The 22,369-nt window shown below is 38.7% G+C and overlaps 1 protein-coding gene across 9 annotated transcripts in view; it reads right to left on the bottom strand.

Moving 5' to 3' along the window:
- The window catches only part of GK (glycerol kinase), a 76,990-nt gene that overhangs the window by 21,350 nt on the left and 33,271 nt on the right, over positions 1-22,369 (bottom strand). For 3 of the 9 annotated variants that reach the window (XR_003430668.1, XM_027096097.1, XM_027096102.1), the window contains exons 5-14: positions 19,742-19,825; positions 16,317-16,393; positions 14,090-14,227; positions 11,911-12,020; positions 10,093-10,159; positions 8,954-8,971; positions 7,226-7,261; positions 6,786-6,853; positions 2,491-2,533; positions 1,933-2,013 (exon numbers count right to left, since the gene is read on the bottom strand). Coding sequence is in view for 8 of the 9 variants with exons in the window: in XM_027096097.1 (XP_026951898.1) it covers positions 1,933-2,013; positions 2,491-2,533; positions 6,786-6,853; positions 7,226-7,261; positions 8,954-8,971; positions 10,093-10,159; positions 11,911-12,020; positions 14,090-14,227; positions 16,317-16,393; positions 19,742-19,825 (722 nt within the window). In the remaining variant the exon portion in view is untranslated. The remainder of the gene's footprint in view (positions 1-1,932; positions 2,014-2,490; positions 2,534-6,785; positions 6,854-7,225; positions 7,262-8,953; positions 8,972-10,092; positions 10,160-11,910; positions 12,021-14,089; positions 14,228-16,316; positions 16,394-19,741; positions 19,826-22,369) is intronic. The other 6 variants (XM_027096098.1, XM_027096104.1, XM_027096103.1 and 3 more) reach the window with 4 other exon arrangements.

The raw sequence follows: 22,369 nt of genomic DNA, 5'->3' as shown, positions 1-22,369 counted from the left end.
AGGCCATAGCAGTGAGAGGCCCGCGTACCGCAAAAAAAAAAAAAAAAAAAATTCCCTGAGACAGAACAATAACGAAATTAGGCCAGTTAATAACCCTGCAATGGCCTCTAAGTGTTCAAGTGAAAGGAAAAGTCACATGTCTCTCACTTTAACTCAAAAGCTAGATAGAAATAATTAAACTTAGTGAGGAAGGAACATCTAAAGCTGAGATAGGCTGAAAGCTAGGCTTCTTGCCCCAAATGCTTAGCGAAGTTGTGAATGCAAAGGAAAAGTTCCTGAAGTAAATTAAAAGTACTCCAGTGGACACACAAATGATAAAGAAGTGAAATAGCCTTGTTGCTGATATGGAGAAAGTTTGAATGGTCTGGATAGAAGATCAAACCAGCTACAACATTCCCTTAAGCCAAAGCCTAATCCAGAGCAAGGCCCTAACTCTCTTTAATTCTATGAAGGCTGAGAGACGTTAGGAAGCTTCAGAAAAAAATGTTTGGAACTAACAGAGGTTGGTTCATGAAGTTTAAGGAAAGAAACTGTCTCTGTAACATAAAAGTACAAGGTAAAGCGGCAAGTGCTGATGTAGAGGCCACAGGAAGTAATTCAGAAGATCTAGCTAAGACACCTTCATTAATGAAGGGGGCCACACTAAACAACAGATTTTCAGTGTAGATGAAACAGCCTTATACTGGAAGAAGATATATCTGAAACTTTCATAGCTAGAGAAGATAAGTCAATGCCTGGCTTCAGAGCTTCAGAGGACAGGCTGACTCTCTTGTTAGGGGCTAACGCAACTGGTGACTTTAAGTTGAAGCCAATGCTCATTTACCATTCTGAAAATCCTAGGGTCCTTAAGAATTATGCTAAATCTACTCTGCCTGTGCTCTATAAATGGAACAAGAAAGCCTGGATGACAGCACATCTGTTCACAACATGATTTACTGAATATTTAAAACCCTCTGTGGAGACCTAATGCTCAGAAGAGGATTCCCTCCAAAATATGACCACTCACTGACAATGCACCTGGTCACACAAGAGCTCTGATGGAGACATACAATGAGACTCGTGTTGTTTTCCTGCCTGCTAATGCAACATACATTCTGTAGCCCATAGATCAAGGAGTAATTTTGAATTTCAAGTCTTATTGTTTAAGAAATACATCTTGTATGGCTACAGCTGCCATAGATAGTGATTCCTTTGATGGGTCTATTCTGGGCAAAGTACACTGAAAACCTAGTAGAAAGGATTCACCACTCTAGATGCCATTAAGAACATTTGTGATTCATGGGAAGAGGTCAAAATTACAACATTAACAGGAGTTTAGAAGAAGTTCATTCCAACCCTCATGGATGACTTTGAGCGGTTCAACACTATTTCTAGGAAGTAACTAGAAATAGCAAGAGAATTAGAATTGGAAGTGGAGCCTAAAGATGTGACTGGGGACTTCCCTGGTGGCACAGTGGCTGAGAATTCGCCTGCCAGTGAGGGGGACACGGGTTTGATCTCTGGTCCGGGAAGATCCCACATGCCACAGAGCAGCTAAGCCCACGCACCACAACTACTGAGCCCATGCGCCACAACTACTAAGCCCGTGCGCCACAACTATTGAGCCTGTGTGCCACGACTACTGAAGCCCGCACGCCTAGAGCCTGTGCTCCGCAACAAGAGAAGCCACCGCAATGAGAAGCCCACGCACCACAACAAAGAGTAGCCCGCTACTCGCTGCAACCAGAGAAAGCCTGCGTGCAGCAACGAAGACCCGAGGCAGCCAAAAATAAATAAATAAATAATAAAAATAAAGATGTGACTGAATTGTTGCAATGTCATTATAAAATTGTAACAGATGAGGAGTTGCTTCTCATTCTTACAGACAACACTGTGGTTTTCATTAGCTTTGAATGTTTGTCACATTATCTATACTGAATGAAATGTACTTACTTCTAACGCATAATACACTGGTTTGTCTCTGCCCAGTTTGTAAGCCACTGTGGTCAGAAGGCCATGTTCAGAAAATACACACTGTAGGAAAGAGAAAAAGATTTCATTAGTCAGGAAAACAAAAAGATAGCATTAGAATATTTTTAAAGCAAAAATGATCTAGTTACAACATAATTCAATAAATATAACAATTTAGAAAATAGATCTTAAAAGTCAAAATTACCAGTATTAAGAACAGTACACTTAAACAGTATAAAAAGTTTATCCCTCGTTCCAAATTAGATTTGCATTAAGAATCTGACAAAGTCCTAGTATAGATATCCCACTAACACAATTAAACACACACATGTAAAATTCAAAGAACCTAAAATGGTTCTTACAAGAACCATTCACATGTAGTGATTTTCATCATTTTTACTGAGCTCTAAATTAAACCCTGATAGAAATTAAATAAAAGCTCCTGACTCAAAAGTAACTTAATAGCAAATTATGCTCAAGTATTATTTATATGAAGTTAAAGAAGACTTTCACTAATCTTTTAATTTGAAAAAAACCAACCTTACGGCCTGTATTACATAGTAAGAAACAGCCTGTTCCATACCTATAGTTGGGGGGAAGAATGAACAGTAGGACAATTTTATTAAAAGTAAATGATGAAACATTAATACTACAAAACTAACATTTAACTTAGAACAATAAAAGTAATTTATATTAAAGTTTTAGAAAAGTTCTAAAAGCTAACAAACATCACAAACTCTTTGGAATAATGTTTTAAAGAACAGTCTAGAAGAAAATGTACTTAGTGCAATCCTAATGGAAAAATGCAAGTATAGTATTTGGCACTTAGTCATAGCCCAGGGCCATGTTCATAAAATAGCACTGAGGTACAATAAATCCTAAATTCTGTCACACTTACATTGCTATTAATCCCCATGAAGTGAAGCATCATGACTAACAGGCATTCAGCAATGGAGCGGGCCAGCCTAGCTCCATCATTAGCACAGTCATAAACTTCTGGCATGGAGAGGGGGTAGGTCCAGGGTACAGGAAAGTGTAGGTGGACTTTGGGAAAATGAGGGGCCCAGAGGGAAAAGCTATTGCTGGTCTACTTTCCCTGTTCTCTGCGCAGGACAGGGCATTCTACTAACACTGGTGGGAGAGTCATGGCCAGCACGTAACACAGCTGCCGTGGAAGAACTGAATTTATTTTGTGACAGCCTTATCAGCAAAACCTTCGGACTCTGCAACAAATCTGGTGCTTGGACATGAGTGAGTGGTTTTGACTTGTGCCAGGCAGATAAGCAGCCCAAACTGATATCAGTAAGGGTCACATGGCGACAGTTTTCAAATCAGTTGGCTGTGACTATCACCCTTGGCTCTCCACAGCTGTCCTGCCCTGTTTGGGATTCCCTCCCCACGGGCCTTGTGGGGCAAATAGAAAGCCAGGGCAATTTTTTCTGATAAACATTTTTCCAGGCACCACTGTTGTGAATGAGAATTAGCCCAAGACCGTCTATCTCTTCTGCTTGATTGTCGGCCTGCATGGGATTCATGAATATCTAAGTTTTCAAAGACACCAGTCAAATGACACTAGGTACGGGGTAATAATATATATACGAATTCAAACACATAAATCGCTACGCCTTTTTACTTCTGTGACGCTGAAAAAGCTATATATTTTAAGTCAATCTCCGTTAATAAATATTTGTAAAAATGGAAGTGAATTTTCTGTTCCACACTATTTAAAGGAGAAATCTGTACTGATTTAGTCCCCATATAAACACTCTGTATACTGAATGGTAGTGTACAAGTCTTAAAGTATGAAATTGACACAGAGGCTCAAGGTACTTAATAAAAGTGAATTCTTAAGTTTGTATATACTTGATAAGTAATTACTGAGTATTGTCAATATATGAAGAGACCTCCTTGCTACATTTAGGCCACAGCTTTCAAAACAGTGTACAGGCAATTACTTTCCTCTTAAATTTTATTATTTTTTTCTTCCCAGTCATCAAACCTATATGGGGTTTTCAGCATTTATATGGCCTACCAGTCCTTCCTCAAACATCCCAGAAAGACGTCTGATGTTTCTGAGCTCTGGAAAGTTAAAGGTTGTTTGCTATTCTCCACGGAGAAGTGGGCCAAACAAAGATGGTACACAGCGGGAGCGTGAGTGGCCCTGGCCGAAGCTGTGAAACAGGCAGAAGGACTCCTCTATTACACTTAAGGCCTCTGGGGAGAGGAGGCACTTAAAACACAAACTTAACTTAAAAACACAAACAAAATTCCCCAAATTTGGCCATGATCCTGTTAACCTAACGAACTATGTACTCCACTTCCCGTTCCTGAATAGTTGCCTTTTTGCAAAGCACATTCTGTCTTGCTGTCTCTATTCTCTACCTACTCGCATCTCTTTTGACCACTTGCAACCTGGCTTCCATCTTGAGCATTGTACTAAAACTTCATTCTTTGAGGTCACCACTGAAGACCTGATTTCTATGTACAACGGTCTGTTCTCATTCTCAGCCTCCATGACCTATTTGTACTATTTTGCACTGCTGACCAAGCCCCTCTCTTCAACAGCTCTACACTGGATCTCCACTTTAATGACTAACTACATTCTATTTGTCTGACTTCTACATCCCTTCACCTCTTCCTTCTTCTAAATATCTCCTCTACCTGTATACTTTTTCTTGGTAATTTTATCTATTCTTATTGCTTCAAAAATCACCTCTAAATATGGGCAATTCAAAATCCCTTACTTTTATACTGAGTTCATTCCCCATTACCGTATGTGTGTAATGTACAGTCTACCAGTACTGCCAACGTGTCCCAAACAGAAATTCTTCTACTTGGACCCATTCCCTACTTTGGCTAAATCTAACCACTGGGCCCAGGGGACTAGTCTCCGTACCTGCTTCCTGTCTCTTGTCCCTCTGTAGCGCCATGGACATCCACCCACGCCTCCCTCAGCCCTCATCCTTCTTAGTTCTTGTCTTTGATACTGAGATGCCATGGTGGCCTCCGCCATGTCCTCTTTGCTTCTAATCTCTCCCCACTTTAACCCAGGACTGCCATATCATTAATGAACACCTCCAGTCATCTCTGAACAGCAGCCCACAAACCTTCAGAAGTGTCCCACCGCCTTCAAGAAAAAAATCCTCAGTCTGAAGTTTAGGGTTTCACACCACCACCCTAGCCTTATTTTCCCACAACCACTTTCCCACCCAAATGTTCTCCACATTCTCTAAATAAAGTCTTCCATTTCCCTGTTTGCATCTTGGTTCAGTGTTCCATGCGTTCACCAATATTGCTAAGTCTTCAAACATCTCATTACTAACAATCTTTTGTGATTGTTCTCCCCTCCCTTTGAAACCCAACAGCAGTACTTCCAAGTTTTTTATGGCACATAAGTTCTGATATATAATATGATGAACTGTATATTTGTGTTCTTTCCCCTCAGGAAGCGAAACATGAGCCCAAATATCTTACAATTTGCTATTATTCCCCTCTGCCAACCTGCAATGGCTGCAGAGGTACCTAGCAAGCCCTCCCTAACTTAAATTCATCATTTCGGGACTTGGCTGATAATGCTTAAGGGGGAGGGGAGGATAAAGAGAGGGAAAATCTGGCAACTCTATTGGGCGCCTCCCATGTGCTCTGTAGTGTTAGGTACTTGACACAGAGAGAGAGCATCTGATTTACTAGCTAGCATTAGGGTGTCTGGCAGAGGACGAAAGAAGGGGGCGGAGGGGACAGCTTACTTTTCTACCATTTCTATCGTTTCTCTGACTCCTGACTCAGCTACCTGGGACCCAGAATTCAAAGAATATGTTTCCAGACGCACGCTGACTCAAACACTCCTTGATGGTAACCTCAGGATATCATGACCTGCAAAGAATTTTTCCACCTTCCCTCCAAAAAAAACCTCTCACACAAATAATGTCACACTTTTGCATGAGGACTTCTGGCCCTACTAGAGTACAAGAACACTTAATCTAAAACGTAAAGACATTCCATTACTGACAAAAGAAGAACGTAACCACTGAAGTTAACATTAATGAGAGAATTAGAAATTCCTCAAGAAAAAAACACTTAAACGTAGATAGTCTCCTGCCAGGTCTATGGAACTCTTTTCCACACGGAGGACAGTAAAGTACAGAGGTAAAGTACCCCGGCTAAATTGAATCAGCTGCATCTGGGTGCAAAGACTGCTGCTCTCACTTACTAGCTTAACCTCTCTGAGAATCTTTCCCAGCCTAAAGTGGGAGTAATCTTATCATTATTAAATATGGGGCTTGTTACAGACTGCATGTGTGAGCAGTAAGAAGATGAGATTAGGAGAAAAATACACCAAATCTCTGCTTCCGTCATTCCTTCTGCTTCTTGTCGAAGGAGAAACTCCACATGACGGGGAGAAAGCACAGTGCCAGGGAAATAACACTGAAAATCCCACAAAAATATGACTTTATAATTAGTGAGAAAGTCTAGGGCAGGAACACCATGTTGAAAATTGGAAGTGGAAGCTCAGAGTCTTAACCGCTGGACCGCCAGGGAAGTCCCGAGGCAAGAATACTTTAAACCAACATCTAGTTTCTGGATGGAAAAGGTACTGAATTTTACAAATTAAGGTTTTCACAAGCCTCATCAGTTTGTTTACATATGATATAGTGAATTCTATGTGAAGGAGATGAAGAAAAACAAATGGCGAAAAGTATATATATCTGTACTGGAACTCTTAAGCTATTAATTTTCAGCCTGGATGAACTTCAAAAGCATTTCCTCATTCAAAACACCAAAGGGAAAAACAAACAAAACACCATCGGTTTTCAGGTCTGTTTCTTAAAACTCACGTGTTTTTGGCTTGTCCATCCTGGAAGCACATTTGTCCCACCAATGCAGCAGATTGGTCCCCCAAACACTGAAAGTATACATGACAATAAAGAACACTGACTAAGACAATATTGTTCATTTCCTTTCTAGGACAGCCATAAGATTTATTTTCCCCTCTTTATTTATGAAGGAACGAATTGTCTTATGTTCTTTGCATCGCCTCCATTTGGCCATTTTCCCATGTGTTAACACTGCAAACAGGTACAGGAAGGGAGAGGTAGAATTAATTTATTCAGAAAAAATTCTCAATAGCCTACACTGTGTCACAGTGAAACAAGAATTAGCCAATTCTGCTGCTCTTACTTATTTTCCATAGTTAAGGAAGGAGGAAGATTGATTAAGGGAAGCCATAACATGGAAGGGGGCGGGTAGCAGGGAGATGTTTGGTGATGAAACTTACCCCAGATATTGGTACACCTTCCAAGGCCCCAGCTTTCTAATAAAATTTTAAAAAAGGATTATGAATAATCACAAATTTGGCTCTACTAACATAACTGCAACAGGAATGAACACAAATAGCAACATGCCAGAGCATGTGGGCAGACAAGACAAAGCAAGTGTTTCAACTACATGAGTGGTTCAGAGAGAGAGATACTAGAAATATTCCTAGAATGACAAGAAGAGACATGGACGTGAAACACTGGACTGAGAGTCAGGAGACGCGGGTTCTACTCCTGGTTAGTTAGTTAGTCACTGAGCAGGCCGCTGAAACTTTTCTATGCCTCAATTTATTTACCTACAAAATGGGCCTGGGCTTATATGCATGCCAAAGGCCATTAGCTCTTTGCTATTATTGTTGTTACTAAGAAAAGACTAACACATCCTTTAAAATGAACATATAAATAGCTATTAAACCAGCATGGAACATGTTTGTTTTGGAAGGCTGTATTTTACCAACTGTTCTTCCTACCCAAACTGCTCTGAAGATAAGTAAGAAACAAGAGAGGGTTCAGGTATTGGGTATTATTTGTTCATAGCCAACATCATTCTTCAAGTTTTGATAAGCAAGAGTTAATTTATGCCATGAATAGTGCTTTTGACTTTGATCAAGTATTGCCAGCATTCTAGGGAAAAAAAATGAGATTTAAGTGACTGTCTGTGGACTTTACCAAACTTAATTGTGAAAAAAACCAAACAACTTACACTAATACAAAGCAATTTGTACTGATATTAAGGAATTAGGGTAAAGGAATATGATCCCTGATGTACCTGTGATGTATTAGAAGAGCACCAAACTAAAGCTTTTGCCTGACCCCTCAGTCTGCCATTTGTAAGCCCGTCTCCTGGCCTCTGGGAGCTTCGGGTTCCCTATCTGTGACAGTGAGGGTAAGAACAGAAGCCACCTCACATGGCTATGATAAGGAAATAATAGCATATGTGTGGAAACCCTTTACAAAATAAAAAATGCCCTCTATCTAGTGGATGACATTTTATTTCTTTCATGCTTTTGGGTTAATCCAACACCTATCTTTTATTTACTGTATAAATTCTTAGAAAATCTGAACCTGGATAATAAGTGAAGGGCTGAAAGTGAATCAGGAAACCTATAGACTAGATATCTTAATGTATTTAAATACTGAAAGAAGTCTTTGCTTATACTACTGAAGTTATTATCAAACTACCAGCAGAATCTACTATGTGCAGTCAGGCACGGAAAGCGCTCTTTTTTCTTCACAGGGAGGGGGGTCTCTGGAGGATTCCTGGGAATATCCTCTGGTGAAGCATGCAGAAAAAGTGACAGTGCATTTCCAACTAACTGGTCTGAAAGGTTGGGCAAGATATCATTTAAGATAGATGTTTAGGACATCTAAAAACTACACCTAATTTCCCTATTGTGCTAAAGCCCAAAGCACATCACAACTGTACTTTGTAATAGGGACCATCAGAATTTCTCATTCCAGAAAACTACCTTAGTCTTCCTCAGCCTTATGGAAGACTTAAAAATAAATAAGGTTACATTTTAAAAACACCTAAAGCTTGACTAGAGCTTATAATAATTTGGAGGGTCATGGAAGGCTCTAGATTAATCTACTTAGTAAATGGACTTCTGCTTATCTAAAACTAAACGGAAATGCACTGTATCTTTTCCAAATGAATGGGTAGCATAATTGGTGGGCAACCTACTCACCAGACTATGAGAGATTTTCTATAGTCAGCAAGGGGAGAGAGGGGGACAGAAGCATAATATTTTAAATGCAAGAGAAAACTAGGCCAGTTAAATGTTTTTTTAACCATCCTCTGAAACTGTTTCTCAAGAATAGTTTTTTTTTCTCTGACCCAAGTCAGTTTATAGGTAGCTATGAAATTATCAAAGCACTTTTAAATTGTAGATAAGCAATGACTATGCTTCCCTTACAAAATTCCATTTTGCCTTAAAGGGCTTTATTATAAATAAAACATTTAAGAATTCTTGTGTAAGCTTTATCCAGAACACTTAGTGTTCTACTCTATTATTATTATTAAAGTCTATAAGTAGAGTTTCTAATGTTTTTCATGAAATGTCAAAACATTATTTTTTGGCAATTAATCTAAGACTTTTCTTAATCTTTACCATAAATTCTAGTTTTTTGAGCTTAAACACCAGTTCAAATGGTCCTAAAAAGGTTTTCATCCCTGATGTGTAATCAGAGATACTCAGTAATGCTAAGTGTACTTTTTGCTTACACTACTTTTTCTGTGGGCTTCAATGAAAGCAACAGTAAAAATGTCCATGATGAAAACCAGTTTCATCAGCAATCACAAATCAGAACAGACTCTTTGCTTTCAGTTTCTTTGCTAAAGTTTTGCTCAGGCTGACAAAGAATCTACTATGAGACATGGTTTGGCCATTAAAGGAGATTCAACAGGAAAAAGAACACCACTAAAATGTGAAGAGACCTTCCCATAAATTAAGAGCAGGCACCACAACTACCGAACAGTTATTTGGATTAAAAGCATAACCTGGCCCAAACATTCCCTTACCACCCTCTGTAGTTAGATTATCTCAATAATACTTTAAAATACTCAAAGAAAAGCCAATAAAGTTTATAATAGATAAAGTTTTTATATACAGTTTTATATAAAGTTTATATAAAATATAAACTGGTAAGTAGGACTCAAGAATTTTAAGTTATAAGACTATTTAAACAATACTAAATTCTTAGTTTACATACTGTCAACATTCACAAAATGTACAGGTCTCAAAATATAAAACGTAACACAATTGACTTTTGAATTCTGAATAGTAAAGCCTTTTTTAAGATAAAAATTATTATTATTATTTTTTACCATTAGGCCATAGATCTCAGAAGAACTCCGGACATTTGGAAGAATTTTCATTGGAATTTCAAAAAATCTAAAAAACAATAAGATTCGGTATATAAAACTATTTTAAATAAACATCTAGAAACATTTATATGAATTTAAAGTCATGTAAACAACTATTAAAATGAACTTATTTTAGTGTACAATTAAATAGTAACAAATAAATAAGCCAGCAGTGTGCTTGGGTATTTAACACTCTAACTTTATACAAACAAATCAATACAAAATAAAAAGCACACAAAAACCAAAGTACTTTTATAGAGGAACCTAATTTTCCTTGAAAAATAATCAAGACAATTACTTAATTTGGCCTATTCATTAGATATGCAATAAAGTGGATTAAAGACCTAAATGTAAGTCCAGAAACTATCAAACTCTTAGAGGAAAACATAGGCAGAACACTCTATGACATAAATCACAGCAAGATCCTTTTTGACTCACCTCCTAGAGAAATGGAAATAAAAACAAAAATAAACCAATGGGACCTAATGAAACTTCAAAGCTTTTGTACAGCAAAGGAAACCATAAACAAGACCAAAAGACAACCCTCAGAATGGGACAAAATATTTGCAAATGAAACAACTGACAAAGGATTAATCTCCAAAATTTACAAGCAGCTCATGCAGCTCAATAACAAAAAAAACAAACAACCCAATCCAAAAATGGGCAGAAGACCTAAACAGACATTTCTCCAAAGAAGATATACAGACTGCCAACAAACACATGAAAGAATGCTCAACATCATTAATCATTAGAAAAATGCAAATCAAAACTACAATGAGATATCATCTCACACAGGTCAGAATGGCCATCATCAAAAAATCTACAAACAATAAATGCTGGAGAGGGTGTGGAGAAAAGGGAACACTCTTGCACCGCTGGTGAGAATGTGAATTGATACAGCCACTATGGAGAACAGTATGGAGGTTCCTTAAAAAAATACAAATAGAACTACCATACGACCCAGCAATCCCACTACTGGGCATATACCCTGAGAAAACCATAATTCAAAAAGAGTCATGTACCAAAATGTTCATTGCAGCTCTATTTACAATAGCCAGGAGATGGAAGCAACCTAAGTGTCCATCATCGGATGAATGGATAAAGAAGATGTGGCACATATATAGAATGGAATATTACTCAGCCATAAAAAGAAACGAAATTGAATTATTTGTAGTGAGGTGGATAGACCTAGAGCCTGTCATACAGAGTGAAGTAAGTCAGAAAGAGAAAGACAAATACCATATGCTAACACATATATATGGAATCTAAGAAAACAAACAAACTAAAAAAAACGGTCATGGGAACATATGCATATGTATAATTGATTCACTTTGTTATAAAGCAGAAACTAACACACCATTGTAAAGCAATTATACTCCAATAAAGGCGTTACAAAAAAAATAATAGTCTGGTGCTTCCCTGGTGGCGCAGTGGTTGAGAGTCCGCCTGCCGATGCAGGGGACACGGGTTCGTGCCCCGGTCCGGGAAGATCCCACATGCCACGGAGCGGCTGGGCCCGTGAGCCATGGCCGCTGAGCCTGTGCTTCCGGAGCCTGTGCTCCGCAACGGGAGAGGCCACAACAGTGAGACGCCCGCGTACCCCTTCCCCCACCAAAAAAAAGTCTGTTTTAAAAGAATATACAACACAGACTTGTATATTGTAGTTGAAATATCAACAGTTAAAGTTTGGTGCCCCACTAACATCTGAAAATAGTAAGATTTAGGTTATAAATAGGCAACACACTTGGAAAACTATTCTTAGGGCAAAATACAACTCACTCGCAGAGCTCTTTATCCCATTCCAAAGAATGGATGTTGAAAAGCATCGTCCTGCTTGCATTTGTTACATCTGTACAATGCACACCTCCACTGGCTCCTCCTGTCAAGCTCTGGACAGAGTGAAAAGGACATGTTAAATCTGTACTTATTTGCAATTTAATTTACACTTTGTCAAGACCCATAATCAGTTGCAGAGCACATAAGGCAGGAGAATGGAACATTTCAATTACTTAATTTTTTAGTTTTCAGCAGTGTCCAATAGAAATATAATGTAATTGAACCACACTGAGCCACATATGTACTTGAATATTTTCTAGTAGCTACATTTAAAAATATAAAGAAGCAGGTGAAATTAATAATACTACATATTTTATTTAGTCCAATGTATCCAAAATATCCTTTCAATATAAAAAATTATTACGGAGACATTTTACCTTCTATTCTGTGTACTAACTCTTTGAAATACAGTGTATATTTTACACTCATGCACATCTCAATTCACACTCGCCACATTTCAAGTGCTCAATAGTCATACGTGGCGAAGTGGCTACCATACTGGACAGCAGTTCTAGCTAATTGATGGTTAAAGAAAAAATTCACCTTTTGTTTTCCTCCTCTTATCTTTGGAAGATGCAGAGTCTCATTAAATTTGGCAAAGTAAAATACATTGAAATGCCTGCCTCTTAGGATCTTACTGAACCCTGTGTTGCTCTTGTTGCTCTTGTTGCATTTGTCTGTGTGTGTATGTGTGTGCGCACGTCCATGTTTTGGAATAACAATTCTCATTGGGCTGTGCCTGCAGTGACCCAAGCACATATCCTGAAAGCAGTTTTAAACTCTCTAATGTTAATACCCTTGTACCTGAACTGCAAGGACTGCTGCTTCCTTTCATGTAGAATCAGTGAGAAGTAAGAAAGGAACAAAAGTGGAGAAATGGCAGCTCACAGTTCCACATCTTGTCTTAGTCTGGCTCCAGGCAATTGTGAGAATTACTGTCAGAATTATTTCAACTGTGACCGACACGTATGAAAACTGCTGTCCATGAACACAATGCACAGCATGCCCTGGCCAAGCACAGGGAGGGCTGGAGAAGGCGCTACTTCCTGATAGGGGGTTCGAAAGATCTGCTCTGTGCATCTGGCAAGTGAGAATAGGGGCAGTGTTCCCTTGAAGCTCCCCTGAATGTTGGAAAAGATAATCACATACTTAGAGAAGTGTTTACAAATGAAATTATATGTCTGGCATTTGCTTTAAATTATCCATGGGGAGAAAGAGTGAGTACAGTTGAAACAAGTTTGGCCACAGCTGATTACTGTAGCTGACTCATTGTTCTAGAGGTTCATGACACTATTCCCTCCGCTTTTTGGGTGTATTTGAAAATGCCCTTAATAAAAATAACAGAGAAAGAGAGAGAGAGAGAGAGAGAGACAGAGAGAGAGAGAGAGGAGAGAGAACGAAGAGAATGAACATGTACTTTTAAGATATACAGATATCTGGGAAATGTTTGTTTCTACTCATCCATGTTCAGCTTAGGCAAAAAGATTATACATCAGAAATTTCCACTATGATTTTTCATATTGTGACTTAAGTAAAAGTCAGCTGTGTGATGTTGAAAGCAAATGTTCAAACGTAGCCTAGGTGTTTTATCATGTTAAATAGTAGAAAATAGAAGAAATAAATACATTTCTTCTAGGAAATGACTAGTGGAAAAGAAGTACAGTTGACCCTTGAGCAACACAGATTTGAATTGTGCAGGTGCACTTATACGTGGATTTTAAAAATAAATAATACAGTACTACATGATCCGCAGATACAGACAGCTAACTATCCACGGCGGGTCCTAGAACCAAGCGCCTGCACATAGCAAGGGATTGTATGATAGGCAGCAGATAAAGGCTACTTAAATTTACTAATTGCTAATTACCTAAATTAGTTAGTCTAAAGGTAATAGACATGAGATGTGGTTTTGGTAATCATCCTCCATTTTTGCTGAAATAAGACAAGAAAAAATCAAGAAGAAGCAGGCAAAAATGCCTCTCAAATGGAGGCTGAACTGTTCTGCTGTTTCTTGAATGGCTTTTCTTAATGATGCTGCCAACTAAAAAGTTTGAAACTCTTTGTAGAAGAAAGATAGGCAGTTTAAAAGTTTTCTCCACACACACATGATATTTAAACGTACCCAAATAAGCCATGAATCAACGGTCCCAAAAAGAGCTCTATCTTCTTCAACTGCCTTTTGAACTTTTCTCACATTGTCAAGGAGCCAACGAAGTTTCACTGCACTGAAATAAGTGCTAAGTGGAAGGCCTGTCTTGGACTAAAAACAGTTATGAAATTCAGCCAGGAAATTAAATTCATAACAGCTTAAAATAAAACACCAAATCAAAAAACTCAATAAATCACAAAATATTCAATGGCCCTAAAGGCAATCCTACAGTATTATGGATAAAAATACTTTTCCTATCTTATGGCACAGGAAAGCATGTTCATGAAAAAAGATCAGAGTGGTATGTTTGCAGTTCAAAGAGCATCCACATAGCAAGGTAAAGAGAAAATTAAATGACACATGCCCTGCAATCTAGATAGTTAAGACACAGATGTTAACTTTTGTGATGAGTTAGGATTACATACAGAAGCTAGCCCCAAACTCTGCTTTTTATTTTATATTCCATGAAAGTGATATTTAAACTATTGAAAATCAGAGAGAATATCAATTCATAAACTAATGACCACAAGCAGAAGATTGTTTTAAAACATATAAGCCTTAACAATATATTTATGTGTGTAAAAAATCGAATACATATTCAATACACATATTCAAACAACATAAAATTGGTGGAGAATAAAGTAGAGCTCAAAGACACGCCAGATTAAAGCAACACAAAGTTGTTCTATTTAAGAAAGTAGTTGCCAGTCGAAATATAATGTTGTATACATGAAACTTATGTGATGTTACAAACCAATGTTACCTCAATAAACTAAAAAAAATAGTATATATATATAAAAGAAAGTAGTTGCCTGAATTCAGCAAATAGATTGAACAAAGGGAAGGTGAACTGAATAAAGCTTAAAGGGTAAAAATGAAACATGGGCTTATCAATCTTCCTTGAGAATGGATCAGGTCCAATTCATTTTTGTTAGTATATTAAACACTATATTTATAAGGGCTGGTGAAAGTGGTTAAGAAAATACATACATCAAAATAATGCAACTATCTTCCCCTTCTTGATCCCTATTCTCATTTATCACCCAACTACAGAAAGTGATCCCTTTTCCTTCTCATCTCCCATGGATATGTTTAGTAAAAAAAGCTCAAACCAAAGGATGTAACACTTGAATGCAAGCTTGTAAGTTAAGAATCTTAACTCATAGTTTTCTAGCTTTCCTAGAAAAAAAAGATCAATGCTCAAAAATAATAAAAGGAAATAACATATGGGAATATGCTTCTTTGATTTGAAGGACCAAGGGTCATCCCACAAACCAAATAGTGAGGTAGCATATAAATATCTCATTTTCATGATTTAAGTAGAAGGTGTAAAAGTTGCCGAAAATGGCTTTGGAGAGAAAAACATGCACCCCTTGAAGCAAAGTGCAGCTGGAGGTTAGGCGTGAAAGCTGGGCAGGTTGACCAAGAGAACAGAATAGGGAATGGGTGAGGGCATACTCAGGACAAGACTGAGGTTATTTGGGTGGGTAATGGTAGGGGATGGTTTGTTAGACTGCTGCAATTAATGGGATTTGAGCACTAGCTTCAGAACCAAGAACCACAAGAAACTGCCATTTAAGAGTCCCACTGACAAATATAAAGGGAATAAACCAAAAACAAAAAAGAAAGAAAAAAAATGGAATTTCTTTTTGGACAGTAGGAGAAATTGGCCTTGACCTTGCTAAGAAAAGTACCTCGCCTGTTTCAAAAATTTCCTCTCCCTTCATTTATCTGAAGAGAGACCTATATAAGGACTGAAAATTAGGCATTGTTTATTGGCTTCTTCATACGAAGAAAGTGGAAGAGGAGTTCAAGTAAAGGCTGGAGCGTCTTCTAGTTTCTCTCCCTGAATCCAGATGCCTAAAAACTCAAAAGCACGCAGAACTTTCTTTGATGGACAGTAAAAAAAAAAGAGAGAAGGATTTGGAAAGCATGGTTGAATTATAGGAAGCACTCCGTGAGGAGTATGGTTTAAGCCACTGGGACACCTTATTATCCCCTCCAGCCTATTTACCTTGGAATATTATTCCTCCAATCTACCACAGGGCACGGAAGATAGAAAGGTAATTATCTGTGGAGAAATATTCTATCAATTGTATCAAATAACTACTGCGCAATAAGATGTAAGGCCTGGTGAAATCTCCAAACTTTGTTTGTTAAACAGGCATTTTTATAGTATACTTTTGAAGAGATCTCTTACCTTGACAAAGTTATTATTTCCTGGAATTCGTTTACTAAGACTCTCAACGGTAGACTGGGTTCTTAGGTCAAGCCACACTATAGACCAAAATACAATAATATATATGAAAAACTTCATTTAAAAAAATCAGATCTTTATGAAATCACTGTCAAGGATAGGAGACAGATTAGTTTCCATAAGCAATTAAAATGCTACGGCTTTCGAAAGACAGAAATTAGAAAATTAGAAATGAATGGGCATATTGTTAGAAGAGAGGATAAATTTATGAGGGAGAATTTGAAGCTTTTATGCAAAATTATAGGCCAAGTTAGGAGAACAATACATACCTGAGGGTGCTGATTTTGTATCCTTTTTTATAGAAAAAAATGAAAAAATTTTTTGGATATGGATTTTCTATGCATACATGAGTGCAGAGAAAATCTAAACGCTAGGCAGGCTAGTTTCCAGGGCAAAATGCACAGCCCAGGATCACTGTACCATGTCTAAAGCATGTACCTTAGAAAACCTTGGTAGCAGTTTGTGACAAAGTAGAGAACCTGATACTATTATAGAGGGGGAAAAAACTAAGATTCAGTCGCTTATGTACAAAATGCTTATTTACATTAAACTCTTTCAAAGTAGGCTAGAATCCAGAATCGCTACAAGAATTATTTAAAGCTCACCATTCTTTCTCCATGCTAGATTGTAAAAAAACTCCCATTTTAACAGATCAATGTTGTTTTCACTAACTAACTATTATCCACTTTCTGATCCCCCTAGTAGAAAGTTCTGTTCTGCTTTACAGCAGAAGGCTTGCGAAAGAGAATGCATTAAATAGTATACAGAGCGATTGCAAAAGGTAAACAATAGGATCAGCTGAGCTTTATTTGTCAGATTTCAGGTTTGTACTTAACTTTTATAACTTTTAATCTGTGAGTGGTCACTCGATATTTTTAGGCACTGACTGTGCTCAGATGCCTCCTAAAAACACAGTTTATTTAAAGGGCACCAGGAAGATTATGCATACTTGCCCACTACACGTGTGAGTGCCGGCAGTTACTGTCTGGTCTGGCTCATCCTTAACTGTACTATTCCTTTCTCTTCATTCAAAAATCAGTTGTTTCCTGTCCTGAATTTTAACCAATTCTTTTAAATTACTTAAAGCATCATTTCCCTTGAGGGCTTGCCTGTGCTTGATTTTGACAGTGGCTACTTTGCATAAGAATTAAATCAGGGGCTTCAGGACACTATGCTGCTTCCCAAAGGTGGGGAAAACTTTAAGAAAACAGGCTCATCATAACCAAGGAAACAGGACACAAGGAGGAAGACCATGGAAATACATAGCCTAGCAATGACACCTGCATTTGCTGCCCGGCATCCATTCCTCTTGCTGCTGGGAGCTGTAGCTTTAATTCTCTTTAGGAAGTTAACTCTCCCTCATCCTCAGCCTGAGATTCAACCCTACCCCCAGGTCCAGTATCGTGTCCCCAGTGAGCGGTTCAGGAGAGGAGCAAATCAGCCTCTGATGTGCTCTGATGTGGTCAAATCAGCCCAACTGAGATTTGTGCTCAGTCTGAAAGAGTCCCTGTTCTCAGCTCAGCTTGGGAGTGTGTAGCTGGGCCTGCTGCCCTCTTGAATAGAGAGCTGAATCGGCCACATCTGGAGCCAACCCAGAAGAGACAGACTTGCGGGGGATCCAGGCGATACTGTCTGACTTGAGAATCAAACAGCACCTGAACTAAGCTACTTGTAGAATTCCTTTTTTTCCCCTTATAACTTCACTTACTTGGGGTTCAGTTTTCTATTACTTGCCCTGTGATTGATACAGCCATTAGCAGCAGCGCTGTGGAGTTGGCAAGGTCTCCCATGTCCAGGGAACAAGGGAAATCTGCTTTGTACACAGTGGCAGTGTTGTGCGACTGTGACAAAGGTGGGCCTTCCTCATAGGCAAGCAACCCTAGCAGGTGTTAAAGGCTTAACCAGAGGAGTTGGGAAAAGTAGAGGAGGTCGAGAGAAAAGTTTTAAACCTATGACAGGTAGAATTAACAGCACATCTCAATCCTCAAGTGTTTGAAACTATAGTGGGCTAGGGGTTTAAAAATCAGTGTATTAATAGTTTCCATTACCTACTTTACAAAAATGAAATAAGATGCATTAGGATGGAAAATGCCAGCATTCACTGGACTCTGTAGGATAAATATTGACCTGTGAAACGCTGTTTTAGTTATGCTGGCTTGCTGAATCATGAGGTAAAATCTATTTCTTACCAAGGGACATGAAAACCACTGCTCTAGGCTTTTTGTTTACTGACTCAAAACCTTCCAGATCAGCATTTTTCGATATTTAAATGGACATAAAAATCACTAGGGAGATTAAAGATAAACCCCACTCCCAGAAATTCTTGGCTAGTAGGTCAGGGGAGGGGGGCCCAGAAATATACCTTTTAAACAGATGCCCCTCCCCTTTAAGAAACACTGCAGTGGTTTAAGACTCAACATCAGTGGTTCTGATCCAGAAAGCACACCAGAACCAACTGGAAAACTTTGAAATCACACATCCCGGTCCCTACATTGTAGGATTCTGGTTGCAAGTCCAGGCAAGGAAGGCCTGAGTCTTTCTACCTATGTTATTCAGTGTTATACTACAGCTTGACAACCTCTTTTTTAGGGAATGTTCTTTAGGATACTGAATTTGTTCCAATCATTAATTTAAAAACAAAACTAAAGACAAACTGATGATCAAGTGGCTCTCTGAGTTCCAGGGGCTCTGTGATTCTACTGCTCCTTGACAAGGACTACTTAAGAAATTGGGCACTACACTCCTCACTTGAAAGCTTCCAAGTAGCCACAGTGGTATGTGCAGAATGAACCCCTCACCAAAAGGAGTCAAAACACTGGAGGTGAAATCTACATCTTCTGGCTTTGCCACCAACAAGCTATGTGACCCGAGCAAGTCACGTTACCCTTCGTGGCCTGGGTTTCCAGAATATAAAATAAGGCAGTTTGGACTAGATGGTCTCAAAAGTCCCTCTCCTTCCATTATTCCATGATCACAGAAGGCTGGCATAATTTTTACTTTGTTTTTATAACCCAAGGGTTTAAAGCAATTAGAATACATGGAATGAATTAGTAAAACTGCCAAAGAGAAAAATGTCAGTGGTCGGTATACTACTAAGCAATTCACAAATGCTCAAAATTAACTGAATTAAGAACAAAAAAAATTAGACAACTCATTAAAGAAGCTAAGATGGCAGAATTACGTTTGCAGAATAAGAGACCAAAAGCCAAAGAGAAGACCCCAAGCTGGAGGACTAAGCCCCTTGTGGAGATAATTTCTGAGAACAATCAAAAGAAGGGCCAGATCCAGATCCAGCAGCAGCAGTCAATTTCCCCCAATGTGTCCGAGTTGGAAGGCCGGGAAGTGAGCAAGGGCCAGAGCACCAATACCTGAGGCAGCGCCAGCAGCTGGAACTGAAGAGCCAGAGGGAACAACGGCAACTGGATCTGAAGGGCCAGGAGAAACTGGAGCAGCTGGAGCATTAGGAGAAATAATGGCAATTCATGCTAGAGATGGCCAGGTTCAAGGTTTGCATTTTCTTGCTGACCATTTAGGAAATGGTAGATCACATGGGCAAGTTCATCAGGATGAACATTTTCCTACACATTTAAGCGTAGAAAAAGAGAAGGAAGAGACATGGAGTGGAAGGGGAACAGAGGCAGTCCAGTCAGTGTCTCTGGTTCAATAGCATTTCCGTTTGGACAAGGACCAGGTAAATATCTGCTTCTTGTTCAGGATGACTCCTCCCTACCTTGTCACAAATCTAGGTCCTAGTTAGGAAAGTGGCTCAGCTGACTTTCACCCAACCACTGAATTGAAAGGCTATGTGATGCAGTGAGAGAGTGCATCCCTAAGGGACTTCTGAAAGGAATGCTAAGGAGCATTAGCATTGTAGCATTGCTACAATCTCTGCTGGGGTCACCTGCAGAAAGACATAAATGGGTGGCTTTGGGAAGGCACAGCTCCAGGAAAGCACTTCCCTGGTAGGGTGGCAGGAGATGAAGTTCATCTCCACAAAAAGCAACAGTATATCTAAAGGGAACAGGGAATTGCTAAGTTCCAAAGTGATTCGGAAAAACATCAGAAAAAGGAAAATAGAGTCCAGAATACCATACAGCCTGTTTCTAGCACACATGTCCCTTACTTAGACCAAATAAACTGGATTTAAATGGTTCAGACCACCAAGTGAATACGTTAAAAAAAAACCAACTTGGGTGATCTGAAATTTTTATTTGTACTAAATAAAGTCACATCCAATATATGTCTGGTGGATTTAGTTTGTTCTGAAAACAAAGTTTTAAGAATGAAGAAAAATGCAGTTGCCTCAAAGCCCACGGACCAAGGTTAGTTTAGTGACGTAGTGACAGCATAGAGGAAGAAATCATTTTTAGAATATTTAGAAGTTTGCATCAGTTTTGGTTAGTCATTAACAATAGAAGGGAAATATACCTAAGGAAAGAAGAATAAGCAAACACACTAAAGATAAACTAAATTATTTTCAGTTGACTAGAAGCAAAGGCAAATAATACATCTCCTCTGGATGGTTTGCTATGAGGCGCTACTGGCCTGACAGAAAGGGAGATGAAGGTAAGGCTCCAGGTTTTGGAACACACCCTAGGCAAGGACTGCTGACAATACAAAGTGTTATCGGGTCGTTTTGCCCACAGTAGACATTACATCTAGTAAACCAGATTTAATTGCTATGTGTTACCACTAGCCAAAAGTTAAGCTATTAATTAAGCTGGGTAAGAGGTCATTTGCAAAGGGAAAGAGGCTGTCCCTCACCTGATGACATTTCCAGAAATCAGGTGGGGCCGAAAGAAACATGGAGAGTTGGGGAGGGGGGTGAATTAAAACATGCATGTCAAACTTTGGGGGCTGAAACCTATTTCAGCTCTTAGGTGTATAAATGCCAAAATGCCAAGGGCTGACATGAGTGTGTGTGGCCCCAGGTAAGCTCTGCATTTTCCCTAAGAACACCTGTTGTATATAAATCAGCCATTTCATCTGGCATTCCTGGACTGAAAAGGCTATCATCTAATTCAGAACAGTGGCCATGTTCTGAACACTTACTGAAGGCTTATAGTCTGCTAGGGACTGTTTTAAGTGTCCTACATGTATTAACTCATTAATCTTCACCTCAAGCTTTGGAGATCCATACTTTTACTTTCTCCAGCTTAACTGTTGAGGCAACAGGCACAGAATGGTAGTAAATGGAAAAGGCAGAGTCTGAATCCAGAATGAAATCTCTACGATATAGGTACAGTCAGGATGAAGTCATAGTCTTAAATAGACATGAAAAAATACCTCACACTTGAACTCTAATTTAGTTTCTTTTTATTTAAACTGGCCAGAGTTGAGGAATTCAATCACTGCAAAATATGGCAGTATTTCTTTATCCAGGATTGAAGGAGATGTAAGGCATTCAAAGAACCATGTAATAAGAGACTTGACAAAATGAAAAATAAGTGGATCGTGATAGGGCTGAATACTCTAGATTTTACAAAAGTAAAAAATCTGCTCCCTTCCATAGCAAAACAATAAAAAACAAAACCACACCTTTGTTGTTTAAGGCCAAGCATGCTTAGGAGTTTTAGGTGGTTTGCCATCTATGGTTTTCTTTCATGCTGAAACTCTGAAACAGAACCCAGTTCCAGGAGAGATAGAAGAATTGAGCTCAATGTTCCTTCAGATCTCAACAGATGACTAACCAGGTTGAATCACTGGCCCAGGGTTAACTAGCATGTAAAAATAAAAAAAGGCAAAAGAGGATAACCAATGTTTAAAACTGCCATACTCTGCATAAAGAGTTATGTGTCATAGGGAACTTTAAATCCAATATCTTAAAAAAATGTTTGCAATCCCATCTAAATAAGGAATAGTGACTCAGAGACACATGATTTTGTTGGTGGTTTTCTTTAGTATACTAAAGTTCTCATTAGTATAGTAAAGTATACTGTACTGAAGTATACTAAGTATACCATAGTCACTCAAAATTAGTGACTCTTGCCTTCCTG

The sequence above is a fragment of the Aethalodelphis obliquidens genome, unplaced genomic scaffold, assembly GCF_003676395.1.
Source record: "Aethalodelphis obliquidens isolate GAN/ISIS:26980383/991018 unplaced genomic scaffold, ASM367639v1 scaffold98, whole genome shotgun sequence".
Lineage (NCBI taxonomy): Eukaryota > Metazoa > Chordata > Mammalia > Artiodactyla > Delphinidae > Aethalodelphis > Aethalodelphis obliquidens.
This window is presented reverse-complemented; position numbering and strand designations above follow the sequence as displayed.